The sequence below is a fragment of the Salvelinus alpinus genome, chromosome 5 (genome assembly GCF_045679555.1).
Source record: "Salvelinus alpinus chromosome 5, SLU_Salpinus.1, whole genome shotgun sequence".
NCBI classification, from domain to species: Eukaryota; Metazoa; Chordata; class Actinopteri; order Salmoniformes; family Salmonidae; genus Salvelinus; species Salvelinus alpinus.
Window position 1 is genome coordinate 31774192 of NC_092090.1, and position 16096 is coordinate 31790287.

General features: G+C 41.8%; 1 protein-coding gene across 4 annotated transcripts in view; it reads left to right on the forward strand.

Annotated features, from left to right (window-relative positions):
• Nucleotides 1-3424: 3424 nt before the first annotated feature.
• LOC139575924 (spondin-1-like) overlaps nucleotides 3425-16096 on the forward strand; it is a 148377-nt gene continuing 135705 nt past the window's right edge. For 2 of the 4 annotated variants that reach the window (XM_071401381.1, XM_071401382.1), the window contains exons 1-2: nucleotides 3425-4141; nucleotides 4794-4900. In XM_071401381.1, coding sequence (XP_071257482.1) covers nucleotides 3907-4141; nucleotides 4794-4900 — 342 coding nt within the window. In that variant the 5' untranslated portion in view covers nucleotides 3425-3906. The remainder of the gene's footprint in view (nucleotides 4142-4793; nucleotides 4901-16096) is intronic. The other 2 variants (XM_071401383.1, XM_071401384.1) reach the window with 1 other exon arrangement.

The following is a 16096-nucleotide window of genomic DNA, read 5'->3' on the forward strand; positions in this document are numbered from 1 at the left end:
CTTCATGTTGCACCTCTCCTCTCTCCCCAGCCTCTCTCGTTTTCCTCTCTCTCCATGTTGCGCCTCTCCTCTCTCCTTTTCATCTCTCTCTCATTTTCATCTCTCTCTCGATGTTGCACCTCTCCTCTCTCCTTTACATCTCTCTCCCCATTATCTCTTATTTTATTTTCTTCCTCCCCCCAGCCCTGCAGCGTATGTTACTCAATCACTCTCTTCTCTTCTTTCCCCTGCTGCCCTCTCTCCTTTCTTTTTCCAATTATCTCCTTTTCCCTCTCTTTCCCTTTCCAATTAACAGCTGACCACCTCCCAGCCGTTCATCCCCATGGGATCTTGGTGAACTTTCATCTCTAGATGGAGGTGCATCTAACTGTAGGAGATTGAGCTTCCATCTGGCTATATGAGATCCACCCCTGATATGAGTTTTCAAAATCAGAACCTGCATGCTACTCCACTTTCATAATTTTGCTCCCTTCTTCTGTGCCCTCCATCCATATCGCCTTGCTCTTTTATTCCCTCTCTCCCTCTAACCATTTTCTCTTTATCTCCCTCCCTCTCACTCCCCTCCCCCTTCCACTCTTAGAGGAAAAGGGCCATCAAACTGTGTGCCATCAAACATTATGCTTATCCATCCATATCACTGGGTGGATTAGTTCCCAGTAAACAGAGGAAACAGACTTTAAGCAAAAATAAAATAAAATTACATCTGAATGATGAAATTGAACCATTTCCCTCTGTTTTTACCGCCCCTGCAACAGTCCCCTGGCTTCTAAAAATAAGCACAGCCTTTTCTGTAGGCTACCATTAACTAGAGACTAGAGGGAGGCTAAGGCAGGGTAAGGCAGTCTAACATATGTGTGGTTGCACTCCCCGCGTAAAAGCCCATATGTGATAATTACAAACACAAACCCGTTGGATCATAAATAATTTTATTACGCAAGCCTGTTGAGTCACTGCTGTGAGCTGGCGGGGAATGAGTCAATTGGCTTCTCTGAAAAATAATAGATGTGATTGTGTTTGTTCACTTTCATATGCAAACATCAGGAACTGCTTTGAGGAAAATGGGGCCCATATTAAGGTCAACGGAAGCATTACATTTACCAAGTACCAGGACAATTTAGCCAAAAACCTGGTTGCCTCTGCTAGGAGGCTGACACTTGGCCAGAAGTGAATCTTCCAGCAAGAAAGTAACCCCAAGCACACTTTAAAAGCCACAAAGAAATTGTTAATTTTCTACAAAATCAAAATTTTGCAATGGCTATCTCAGTCTCTGAACTTTAACCCCACTGAAAACCTGTGGTTTGAATTGAAGAGGGCAGTCCACAAGAGAAAATGATATCAAGGATCTGGAAAGATTCTATATGGAGGAATGGTCTAAGATCCTTCCCAAAGTCTTCTCCAATCTCTCTCTTTTTGTTAATACTCAGTGTCATTATCCTTGCAAGGGGAGGGTGCTAGAGTATTGAAAACAGGGATGCCAATACATTTGACCCCTAAAACCTCTTTCTCTAAGCAATTGTATTAGTATAAATTAATATAATGTCCCAATTTTAGCATATAATATAGCTCAGCATTTGTATAATTTATTTGATACAGTCTTTTTGCTCATCTTTATGATCTTTATCAAGGGTGCCAATAAATATGGACCTGCCTGTAGGCTACATATAGGATCAAAGGCAAGATAAATAAATATACGCATTGCTTTAAATAGCCTTCTTCAAATATATATTAACACAGCACTTTTAGTCTAGGAAAATGTGCATGATATGACCACAGCCTATATGCAAACTATAAACTGACTCATTATTAGTTTCCTTGTTGAGATAACTGAAGGCATTTTCTCAGTCAGTGTCAAACCTTCCCATCCCAAACAAGAAGGAACAGAAGCAGAGACAAGCATGCTGATAAAAAATAAAACGTTATTTTCAGCACAGTAAAAGCCTGACTTCTATGCTTATCCCCTCGACGCTGCCTTTATCTGCAGTTTTATATAGTCTACTCTGTGGTTGCGTTGTAGGAGGACGAGAGGCGGATGAAAACGTTTCAACCCGAGCTGTGACCGCAGTGGAGGCTTTCATGACACCTGCTGGTGTATTACCCAGCTATCCCCGGCCTTCCCCGCTCTGCTTGCATCTTCCCCGCGGAGAGCACCGCGTCTGTCCGCATCCATTGGACGGATCGGCAGGCTTCTATATATTCTCATCTTCCTCCTACGTATTCAATTGAAGACTGAAATAAACCGCGGGAGAGCTTTGAAACAATGTTACAGAAGATTAAGTAGCATATGTCTCGCAGGTTAGATAAATGATCAATGAAAACGTGTGATTGCGCAAACACTTCCCGTTTATCGATTTGTAGCCTATTTGTTTCTTGTTATACATCTGAGAAAACAACTCCCACAACTGTTTCAAAAGGCTAATCGAAAATACGCAGTTCTTTGACTTTTTTACCCTCCTGGAATGTTGGTGTTGTTTCTTGTAAACCTCATTAAGATGTATATAATCAATGATGTAATAGTAATCAAACATGATAATAAAGTGCTGATATAAAGTATAGGTCTACAGCATCACTAGCACACCCTGCTTAAGTCCCGTGTCCAAGCAAGGCTCTTTTTTCTCTCTCGTATTTCCAAGGGCTCAGAAGCATGGGAACTAGAGGGAGAGGCAGAGGGTACAAAGAAACGGGAAACAAGAGACTATACAGTACTTGACTAGAATGAGAGGTGCAGAGAATATTTATTGAAAATAAAATCATTTAAAAGCTGGATTACAGTATGCCTATACCATAGGAACTATTGACCTATATGGGAGATGAAAGTTCACTGAGGCCCCATGGGTATTGTGGGTGATACTGAGGAGAATGCATGACAGGGCATCATTATTCATATTGCTGCTATAACAAAGACAGTGGGCCTATATCATTTCTGGTGTTGCTTTCATGATTGTTTTTCAAGGTCTGTTGTGGTCAGTTATAGATTCCAGGCTAATGTAAAAACTGTAACATGGACTGCCCACAACTTGTGATCATTGTTGATTCATCATTAGAGACAGATTCAAATAATAGTTTATTGATTATTGTGACCATTCTCCTTCTCTGTCAGTGACCATTCTCTTTCAGTGGCATCAGCTGGACAGTTGGTGAAAGAAGCCAATATAAGGTTAAGAATGAAGTCCCTGGAAGCTCGGTCCACATTCCATATGTGTTTAACTTCATTCCCTCTAAATGAAGGGCTTATCGGCCCTGTCTCTCTCTTTCAAACACAGACACAGACACAGACACACACAATACAGACTGTGCAGGAAGGGGGGGGGGGGGCGTTTAGCATGCATTATTAATTACTATTTGAGCATCTGTCTGTCTGTGCGGTCGGCTAAGGGGGCTTGGGGGCGGGGGGGTCCGCGGCTGAGCAAACACACAGGCAGGTTCCAGCTAGAATGTCAAACGCGTCCCTCCGTCACTGCAGCCATTGGTAGAAATGTCTGTTTCCAGTCTGTTGGCTAGGTGCATTTAGGTCGTTGGGCTCATAGCCTGCGTCCATGCCTTGGAGACAGCCGCGCTACGCGCTACACTGCTCCGCTATTTTCCCTGACCCTGTGTAGGCTCTCGCGCTCAGTTAAGCAAACACTAGACCCACTGATCATCAGACGCTCTTCAACAAATCAGTGTGCGATTCTGCGAGAGCACATCGTAAACGATTCTTTCTCTGCACTCTATATCTCTCCAGGATGGATTTACCTTTAGCGGAGACAGCTACCTCGTATCCCGAGTGAGGGGAGTCTTATCAATTGCCAAGTTTCGTCTATTCCTGGAGTTTTGAGTGGTGAAGCAAGCGTGTTTTCCTCCCTTGATCCTCACTCGTTTTTCACCACCTTTGCTCGCATCAGCTGGAGCGAGAGCTGCCGCTTCACGATGGCAGGAGCGGGAATATTTCTGTGCATTCTGCTGTTACAGTGTTTTATCTCCACTGGGCTGTGCAACCCCGGATTCGCCTTCACGGAGGAGCCCTCGGAGAGAGCTGGGAAGTCAGACGGGTATTGTAGTCGGATATTACGGGCTCAGGGCACTCGGAAGGAAGGCTACAACGAGTTTCGGCTCCGAGTCGAGGGGGACCCAGAAAATTATCAGCCTGGGAGCACTTACAGAGGTAGTGTATTCCGTCCTATTGCGCGCACATTGTCTGACACACAATAGGGTATTTTTTGCCTTTACTCTATTTCTCTTTTGTGTTCAACTCACGTGAAGACGCAGTGTTGTGGTAATTTATAAGGAAGTGATATAAGCCTAGAAGTCAGAGCTGTGTTATGACAAGTCAAACTCTCTTGTGGAAAGAGGAGTTAGACACAGACCAGAATGCCCTCATACCGTATCTTCATAAGCGTCTGTTTTTAGCTGAAATATTTGCAACTTGTGATGCTCTGACTTTATTTTTGATGACTCCCCCTGCGAACTCATTGGTCATTATAGTTAACATTTTGATTCATTAGTTTAACAAAAGTCCAATTTTGACTCAATCACTCATCACGTCACAGTTTTATTCGAACACGTTATCTCAGGGAAGCTATTGTATATCAATACAGTAATGATAATGACACGAATAATGACAGCAATTGCCAGTTGTGTCAGCAAGTGAAGAGCTAATTTCCCTTCTGATTGATATAGCCTATAAAGATCTCATTCCTATGAGGAACGAATCCAGGAGGGTTAGTGCTTTTAGATTTTGCATACCTTTATTAAACCTATCAATCTGTTTCCCATCAGTTTGTTTTCTTCACTGACTGTGTGTTTGTGATCCTCAGTGTCTCTGTATGCATCCAGTCCCGCTTACTTCAGAGGTTTCACCCTCATCGCTCTGAGGGAGGGCAGGGAAGGAGACAAAGAAGAGGACTATGCTGGCAATTTCCAGGTAAGACAACAAGGAGATTTGCAATTATATATCATTAAAAATTATACAAAATGAAAACATGCATCTTTTATTTTCTTCTAAATGACCTTCAGTTATTCGGGTGGAAGTAGCATTATTTTTAGATGCACTCAGTCATTAGAAGCTAGCAGATTCATTACTTAGTGTACAAACAACAGCTACAAATTACAATAAATTACAATCACGTTTTGAAGTTCACTATCCTTGCTTTGTCTCTCATGAATCTAGAAAATACTTTTTGTAGGTCAGATTGCAGTATTTATTTAGTTTCATAGCACAAACGTTTGTTAGAACATTTCTCAGACTGGCTATAGCCAGGTAGAGAGCAGGCCTGCCCAGGCAAGTGCAGGGGGGATGTCTAGTAACATGGGCCTTCGGAGGGAGACAACGTCTTCATAGCGGTCAAAAGAGCTAGCCGACAGCTAAAATGTCTATGAAAAAATACGATTTCAGCTAATAGAGAGAAATATCTAACAAAATAACTACATTAAGGCATTCACTAATCATAAACTATTTACATTTAATAGAAATGTGGGTACATTTGTGGACAAAATTCCTACTTACTCAAACTTTAATACGTTTATCCACAGTGTAAGTCAATAACATTTTGAATATACTGTATTTCAAGTTTGCAGTGTAGGTTTTTATACCCTATTCATATTATGGAGTCAGTCAGCCAGTCAGTCACTGGGGGCAAAGCAGTCCCAGCGAAAAGGGAATGTTTTGATGCAGTCATGTGATATACAGGTGCAAGGATATCCTCTCTCCCAGAGCAGAGCAGAGCCAACACACTTAACCATACCTGGCAGAACACTTACATCAACACCATATGCTGCCTCTGGACACCCATCTCCTGCACACTGCTGTATCGGCTCTCACCCACTCCGCTGTGTGTGTGTGAGAGAGAGAGAGAGAGAACTCCCAACATAATCTGTTCCCCTCTCAGACCCCTCCTGCCAGAGTCGTTCTGTTTCACGCATCATCTTGGAGGAAGCGCGATTACTCTCACCTCGTTTCCTCTAATACCTCTATTTACGGCCCGCTCTGTATTCCTTTGTGTGTGTGTGTGTGTGTGTGTGTGTGTGTGTGTGTGTGTGTGTGTGTGTGTGTGTGTGTGTGTGTGTGTGTGTGTGTGTGTGTGTGTGTGTGTGTGTGTGTGTGTGTGTGTGTGTGTGTGAATAAGAGAGTGTGTGTGAAAATGGGAAAAGGAGCCTTGTGCCAGTCAGGGGGAGCCCAGGTGTGTGAAATTTGGCAATGCATGCATGTACGGTGCGCACACACACAAATCTGGCCAGGTTCAGTGCGAAGATCGTTCCCAGCCTACAGACGGCTCCAACTGGACTGGAAAAGGGAGGGAGCGAGAGAGGAAGAAGGAGGGATGGGGGAAGTGTTTTCACACTTAGATGTCAGGGGATATTGTAGGACATGTCCCCAGCTCTGATGAGGCCCTCTGGGTTCTAGCGTGGTGAGAGATGGGCTGGGGGAGACAGAGGTTTCAGGCCAAGAACACACAGCATGTGAATTGGCCAAGAAGATGTTGTTTATAGGTTTTATAACCAGATTGCTGGGCCAGAGGACTGATACTCCTCCCTTACAAACACTATTTTAAACAAACAATGTTACGAAGCCATTTGTTAAACTAGTCACGCACAACCTGACAAATCTTTGAGTGATATGAATAAATCAATGAATACTGAGCTCCTATAATGCTTCAGGAAAGAAAATCTTCTGACAAGGTGGAACTTCTGCAATATGTATTATATTTATGACCTTTATATAAAACATTTTCGCACTTTGTAACAACTGTAAATGTAATAACTTTCTATTTGTAATAACTTGGAAAAAAACCATTTTGGTAATACCCCCGGTACATTTTATAATTTGCCGATAAACGTAATAAAATGTTGAATGGTAAACATAATATTTTTTATCTCTAAATGTAATATGTTATTCCATTAACCGGTAGTTATTACATGAACTGGTTGTTAACAACTTTTTTTCATGAATAATGTAATAACTTACACCAATCACGTAATAACATACATACATATATTTTTTTAATGTAGTACTTCAGTCAATTTGATGCACATACAGTACTAGCACCCACTGCCAATTACAACACTAACAAACTCATACACATCATACAGGAATACTCATACATAAACACACTCACAAGCACAAATTGAAATGTAGTCACACACACACACACACTTACACACTGATCAAAAAATATCTGAATGAATCTGTAGGCCCTGGTATTAAACATGTAATCTGCAATATTTCCCTGCAAACAATAATGAATCGTTAGGTCACAAAAGGGTCGCCTAAAGTCGCCAGGATGTTGTGTCATGGTCCTCTGGAGTTTTTTTTCTAGTTTCCAGTTGGTCCCGGGAACATCCCAAAGGACATTGTGTCATGGTCCCCTAAAGATTTTTTCTAGTTCCCAGTTTGACCCGGGAACATCCCAAAGGACATTGTGTCATGGTCTCCTGGAGGTTTTGTCTGGTTCCCGGTTTGTCTCGAGGATGATTTCGGGACGTTGTGTCATGATCTCCTGGAGGTTTTGTCTGGTTCCTGGTTTGTCTCGAGGATGATTTCGGGACGTTGTGTCATGGTCCCCTGGAGGTTTTGTCTGGTTCCTGGTTTGTCTCGAGGATGATTTCGGGACGTTGTGTCATGGTCCCCTGGAGGTTTTGTCTAGTTCCCGGTTTGTCTCGAGGATGATTTCGGGACGTTGTGTCATGGTCCCCTGGAGGTTTTGTCTGGTTCCTGGTTTGTCTCGAGGATGATTTCGGGACGTTGTGTCATGGTCCCCTGGAGGTTTTGTCTAGTGAGCCATTATAGCTCTTTGTCTTTTGGCAATGCTAGTCTCACACACACACACACACACACACACACACACACACACACACACACACACACACACACACACACACACACACACACACACACACACACACACACACACACACACACAGTGCTTTTAACATACAGTGTTTCAACTTACATATTTTACACACGTTGTGTATGTTTATTCATACAGTAGTTATTATTATTATTATTATTATTTATATACATGTTCTCACCTGGGATTTAAACTCACAACCTCTTTGTTCACTGCATTACAATCTTCCTTCTATGCTACCATGTCTGTATCATTGACTGATTTCACATGTAATCCTATTCCTACACTTTACACTTCAAAGTAACTGTTAAAAATACACTGTTTAAAATACACTCAAGAAAAACGATTGTATTTTTTGAGTCAGTTTTAAACAGAATAATATGCCCCACCAACATTAGACAACTTTACTAAAAACCCAAACTGAAATAAGTAAATGAAATCAATGAGAGAATCTTAGGAGTTCTTTTTTTAATCTTACCTCATTTGCACACAATGTATATAGACTTTTTAATGTAATTTTTTTCTTCTACTGTATTATTGACTGTATGTTTGTTTATTCCATGTGTAACTCTGTGTTGTTGTTTGTGTCGAACTGCTTTGCTTTATCTTGGCCAGGTCGCAGTTGTAAATGAGAACTTGTTCTCAACTAGCCTACCTGGTTAAATAAAGGTGAAATAAAAATAAAAAAATAAAAGTCAGGTTACCTGATAACTAAATGGCATGCTTTTGCTAAGTGTAGAGATGTATTATATGTAATGGATATGTAAGGCACAGCAGAAAGACCAGCATGTCCCAAATCTATAGGTTGTGAGTTTAAATCCCAGGTGGGGTCATATTGAAAAGTCAGTACTGAAGTTATCATATCAAATGTAATCACATTGTCATTGATTAAAGATTTCTACACTGTTTTATCTGAACAGCTGAACAGCTTACCACTAACCTTAAAACCCCCATAACATTTCATTACTTTACTTATAACGGTTTGGGACACCTAGGACAATCACGTGACAAATGCCTCCAAGAACGTCCAGGGTAGCTTCAGAGCACCATGACACAACATCGCAAGAACGTCCTAAAAACGTCCTCGGGGAAGACCCGGGACCAACTGGGAACTAGACAAAAGCTCCAGTGGACCATCACACAACAGCCCAAGAACATCCTAAAAACTTTCTCGGGGACGTCCTGGGACAAACCGAGAACTACACAAAACCTTCAGGGGACCATAACACAATGTCCCAAGAACGTACTAAAAACGTACTCGGTACGTCCCCAGGACAAACCGGGAACTAGACAATACTTCCAGGGGACCATGACAGAACCCCCCCAAGAACGTCCTAAAAACGTACGGGGATGCCCTGGGACCATCTTTTTTGGAAAAAGGTCACCCAGAGAACTTTCCCTTGGGACATCACATAACGTCCTAAGCACTACTAAAATTAACATCCTGAAAAGGTCATAAAAAGGTCCTGACATGGTCCTCAGTGACGTCCTGGAAACGTATAGGGAACTAGACAAAGGTCCCCCAGAGAACGTTCCCTTGGGAACATCACTTGACGTCCTAAGAACGTTCTCAGAACATCAGAGCGATAACATCACACTGAAACCCTTAACCTCTCTTGGGTACGTGAGACGTTAGCGTCCCACCTCTTCAACAGCCAGTGTAACTGCTGGGCGCCAAATTCAAATACAGAAATACTCATTATAAAAATTCAGAAAACAAAACATATTTTACATAGGTTTAAAGATGAACTTCTTGTGAATCCAACCACGATGTCAGATTTTAAAATGCTTTACGGCGAAGCATACCTTACGATTATTTGAGAACATAGCCCAGTAGACAAATCATTACAAACAGTAACCAGCCAAGTAGAACAGTTACACAAGTCAGAAATAGAGATACAATTAATCCCTTACCTTTGATGATCTTGATATGGTTGCACTCAGCAGACATTCATTTACTCAATAAATGTTCCTCTTGTTCGATAAAGACTCTTTATATCCAAAAACCTCCGTTTTGTTCGCCCGTTTTCTTCAGTAATCCACAGGCTAAAACATAGTCAAAACAGGCAGACAAAAAAATCCAAATTGTATCCGTAAAGTTAATAGAAACATGTCAAACAATGTTTATATTCAATCCTCAGGTTGTTTTTAGCCTAAATAATCGATAATATCAATTGAAAATGTAAACAAGAAAGGCACTCTCTCGGTCTCGCGCATGAAAAAGCTCTGTGACACTTTAGGGTCCACTCATTCAGACTGCTCTTACTTCCTCATTTTTCAGAATACAAGTCTGAAACAATTTCTATAGACTGTTGACATCCAGTGGAAGGCATAGAAACTGCAATTTGAGTCCTAAGTCAATGGATACTGTAATATCATTGAATAGAAAACTACAAAACCAAAAAGAAAACTACTTCCTGAATGGATTTTTTTCAGGTTCTCGCCTGCCAAATCAGTTCTGTTATACTCACAGACACTATTTTAACAGTTTCATATCATATCTTCTGGGCCCGAGAAGCAGGCAGTTTAATTTGGGCATGCATTTCATCCAACATTCCGAATGCTGCCCCCTACTCTAGAGAAGTTTTAAGGGACATAATTGGAATGCCGCCGATTGTCTTTTAGGACGTCCCATGTTTGCTGGGTTACTGCTGTTCAACTTTCATCTTAACAAATGTGCATGTATTCTGTTTTTTGCTGTTAATAGTGTGCAGATTCATAAATTCCTTGTCAATATATTCTGTCTGTATATTATGTTTATCGTATTTATTCACCATTTCACCGAATGAAATTCCAGGTAAATGTAAATGTACTTTTTGAATGTACTTGAACAATATAACTTATTTATTTAATGCTTCATATGCTTAAAGCGCTTGGACCTCAGCCCATCATAATATACGATTGTTTTATTCCATACTCCAAACAATGTACAGGATAAGTCGGAAGTTTACATACACCTTAGCCAAATACTGACATTTAATCCGAGTAAAAAATCCCAGTCTTAGGTCCATTAGGATCACCACTTTATTTTAAGAATATGAAATGTCAGAATAATAGTAGAGAGAATGATTTATTTCAGCTTTTATTTCTTTCATCACATTTCCAGTGGTTCAAAAGTTTACATACACTCAATTAGTATTTAGTAGCATTTCCTTTAAATTGTTTAACTTAGGTCAAACGTTTCGGGTAGCCTTCCACAAGCTTCCCATAATAAGTTGGGTGAATTTTGGCCCATTCCTCCTAACAGAGCTGGTGTAACGGAGTCAGGTTTGTAGGCCTCCTTGCTTGCACATGCTTTTCAGTTCTGCCCACAAATGTTCTATAGGATTGAGGTCAGGGCTTTGTGATGGCCACTCCAATACCTGTTGTCCTTAAGCCATTTTGCCACAACTTTGGAAGTATGCTTGGGGTCATTGTCCATTTGGAAGACCCATTTGCGACCAAGCTTTAACTTCCTGACTGATGTCTTGAGATTTTGCTTCAATATATCCACATAAATTTCCTACCACATCATGCCATCTATTTTGTGAAGTGCAGCAGTCCCTCCTGCAGCAAAACACCCCCACAACATGATGCTGCCACCCCCGTGCTTCACGGTTGGGATGGTGTTCTTCGGCTTGCAAGCCTCCCCCTTTTTCCTCCAAACATAACGATGGTCATTATGAGCAAATAGTTATATTTTTGTTTCATCAGACCAGAGGACATTTCTCAAAAAAGTATGATCTTTGTCCCCATGTGCAGTTGCAAACCGTAGTCTGGCTTTTTTATGGCGGTTTTGGAGCAGTGGCTTCTTCCACGCTGAGCGGCCTTTCAGGTTATGTCGATATAGTACTCGTTTCACTGTGGATATAGATACTTTTGTACCTGTTTCCTCCAGCATCTTCACAAGGTCCTTTGCTGTTGTTCTGGGATTGATTTGCACTTTTCACACAAAAGTACGTTCATCTCTAGGAGACAGAACGCATCTCCATCCTGAGCGGTATGAAGGCTGCGTGGTCCCATGGTGTTTATACTTGCGTACTATTGTTTGTACAGATGAACGTGGTACCTTCAGGCGTTTGGAAATTTCTCCCAAGGATGAACCAGACTTGTGGAGTTCTGCATTTTTTTCTGAGGTCTTGGCTGATTTCTTTTGATTTTCCCATGATGTCAAGCAAAGAGGCATTGAGTTTGAAGGTAGGCCTCCAATTGACTCAAATGATGTCATTTAGCCTATCAGAAGCTTCTAAGGCCATGCCATCATTTTCTGGAATTTTCCAAGTTGTTTAAAGGCACAGTCAACTTAGTGTATGTAAACTTCTGACCCACTGGAATTGTGATACAGTGAATTATAAGTGAAATAATCTGTTTGTTAACAATTGTTGGAAAAATGACTTGTGTCATGCACAAAGTATATGTCCTAACCGACTTGCCAAAATTATAGTGAACAAGAAATTAGTAGAGTGGTTGAAAAACAAGTTTTAATGACTCCAACATAAGTGTATGTAAACTTCCGACTTCCACCTGTATATAGCCTGTAAGCATGGTTTACAGAACCACTTTTGATACACTGCAACACACATTTCACCTCCTCACAGATAGTTATCAAGGTCACAGTACCATTGAGACAGACTGGTGTCTAATCTAGGTCTCCTGCAGGCCACAATACTGTGTTAACCTGGTAATCTTAAATGTAGGCATTAGCGCAGGGACAAATCTTAGCTTACACAAATGTTTAGGTCTCAGACTAGTTTAATTACACCTACATCACTTTTCAGTTGCTATCCCTTACTGCCTTGGTGGCCATGAGTAAGGCACTGCTACAGGCAAGGGCAAGGCTGACCCTGTTCTGCTCCAAGCCTGTTCTCTGTTTGGTGTCAACAAAAATACATGTCTCCATTATACAATAGGCTTTTATTTTGAAATAAAATGTTCCCTGAATATGTGTGTTTGTATTATTTTGTGCCTATGTATTCCTGTGAGTGTGTGTATGCATATGTGTGTTTGTAATACAAGTTGAGTCTGTATGTGTGGATATATACCAGTATGTGAGTTTTGGCAAAACCGAAGGTGGTATACATATGCATCAATAACACCTTTATGAAATACTTCATAACCCCTTCATGAATGTTGCAGTATCATTCATCAACCTTCATAGCACATTAAACATCAGTCATATGTAATCTTCACAACAAAAGTCATGTTTTCATTACAGTATTATAGTAGAAATATCTGGTTGGATTGACCTTGATGGTTGCTGGTCCTGCTGACTGGGTTAGTTCTGCACAGCACAATACTTTGATAGCCTCTGCTGAGCTGAAGCCAAGGTGTTAGCTTGAGGAGCTAATGCAAGTCTTCAGGTTTCAGGCAAGTTTTCTCATGTTAATTTGACACCACTTGCCCTGGTGTCATCCAGATCTGCCATCCAGATTTGAAATGGTTTAAATACTTTGACCGTTTGCTTGAGCCTGCCTGGAGTGCCAGAATGATGGGTTTTGCACTTATAGGACTATTCCATGTCCATCAAAACAAGGGAAGTAATACATGAAGACATTGATGTTGGGATGTTATTACATCATAACTTGACTTTATTATGTTTTTAGACCTTTGAAAAGAAGAGTGCAGTTAGTTCAACACGTCTCCATTCACTGGTTAAGTGATAAAGGATTAGTTGATGAAGGGCAATATCAAACTTCATCAATGTGAAGTAAACAGGAGGGTGAGGGAATACCTCTGTCCCTGATCCATCCCACCCGACTACTGCCAACCGACCTCGCTGTGGGACTCTCAGCAGTCAAGTCAATCGTCCACTGCACCTTTTGCTTACCGACTAATCTCCCCTTTTCACCCCCCCAAAGTTGCTTCTCTGTTTGCACACCAGTCTTGTATCCCTGTATTTTCTTACCTTACGTCTTTCACCATCCTCCTTTAGGGGAATATTATTCACTCTTCCACTCAACCTCACTCCTACCACCTGCCAGAGGTAGTATACAGTGATCCAATCAGCAAGGGGTGAATGTATGTGTACAAGCCAGACCTCATGAATGAGAGCCTGTGGTTGGTTTTAAGAGCAGCCATAACTAGCAGAACTGGTCGCAGACTCTTGTGAACCTGTTGGTTTCATTCCCTTTCCACATAAAGCTGAATGTTTTACAGTTGACCGTTTCTTGTGTTGAGGCGAGTTTTACAGTATAGCACTTCAGTTACTCACAGTTACTACTATGTCATGACCGAGCGCACAACCCCCGAAGAATGTAGGAAGGAAGGAAGGAAAAAAGAGGGTGTTTTTATCATTTGTTCCTTCTCCTGCCACATCTCATTACCCTCTTTGCTGCTGTACGGTTTTTATGTTTGGCTGTTTTATTTTTCCCTGCCATTGATCTCATGCTGTTGTTATTTAGTACCAGCCTTGAGGTTTCTCCTTATTCGAGGCGAGAGGGGGGTGGGTGAGGGGTTTGGTGGGTGGGTTAGTGGGCACAGCACGGCGTGACAGAGCATCGTAAATGGCAGAGGGTGAAAAAGGGAAACGCTGTATCATCCAGTCAGCTCCAATCACTCAGCTCTACACACACTGACAGCGCTGCTATATCTGCTGTGGAATATGAGGGGTAAACTGAAATATCTGCTGTGGAATACGAGGGGTAAACTAAAATATCTGCTGTGGGATAAGAGGGGTAAACTGAAATATCTGCTGTGGGATAAGAGGGGTAAACTGAAATATCTGCTGTGGAATACGAGGGGTAAACTAAAATATCTGCTGTGGGATAAGAGGGGTAAACTGAAATATCTGCTGTGGGATAAGAGGGGTAAACTGAAATATCTGCTGTGGGATACGAGGTGTAAACTGAAATATCTGCTGTGTGATACGAGGGGTAAACTGAAATATTTGCTGTGGGATACGAGGGGTAAACTGAAATATATGCTGTGGGATACGAGGGGTAAACTGAAATATCTGCTGAGGGATACGAGGAGTAAACTGAAATATCTGCTGAGGGATACGAGGAGTAAACTGAAATATCTGCTGTGGGATACGAGGGGTAAACTGAAATATCTGCTGAGGGATACGAGGGGTAAACTGAAATATCTGCTGTGTGATACGAGGGGTAAACTGAAATATCTGCTGTGTGATACGAGGGGTAAACTGAAATATCTGCTGTGTGATACGAGGGGTAAACTGAAATATCTGCTGAGGGATACGAGGGGTAAACTGAAATATCTGCTGTGTGATACGAGGGGTAAACTGAAATATCTGCTGAGGGATACGAGGGGTAAACTGAAATATCTGCTGAGGGATACGAGGGGTAAACTGAAATATCTGCTGTGTGATACGAGGGGTAAACTGAAATATCTGCTGTGTGATACGAGGGGTAAACTGAAATATCTGCTGAGGGATACGAGGAGTAAACTGAAATATCTGCTTTAGGAATATGAGGTGAAAATTTGATTGTTAGCGCTCTTGTAGAGGTCTTGATAAGCACAAGTGCTAAGGCGTAATTGTAATGACTGTGTTGTGTTTATGTTGATACTAATGTATCTAGTGTATCTAGTGTTTATTGTTGTATTTATAGGTACACAGAACGTAATAAATCAAAACACGCAAACACACTAATACAGTATCAATACCCAATACTATGTCTGTTACGGTACACACGGAGTACAACTTCTCTCCATACATAAGCAGACTTTAGGTGTTTCCTCATCCTCCCCTCTCCCCTTTCTTCCTCCCTTCTACTTCCCGTCCTCGCTTCCTCCCCCATTCCTCTGCTGCTCTAGAGGAGTTCCTTTCACTGTCAACCTCAATTACATGCAAACAATCCACATACGCACGCACGCACGCACGCACGCACGCACACACACACACACACACACACACACACACACACACACACACACACACACACACACACACACACACACACACACACACACACACACACACACACACACACACACACACACACACACACACACACACACACAACACGCATGCACGCACACGCACGCACGCACACACACACACACACACACGCACACACACAAACAATGCATGTACACAAGCACGCACACACACACAAACACACACACAAATACACTCTCACACACCACCCGTCTTCCCATCATCAGCCAGTCCTATTGGAGGCATGACGCACAGCCCCTTTCAAACACAACTATCTGCTCCTGCCTGGTAGGACAGAAACTGTATCAGATTCAACACTGATTCAATGTTCACACCCAGCACAAACACTTCTATCTGCCTCCTCACTTTCTTGACATCCCCTCTTATTTTGTCGTCT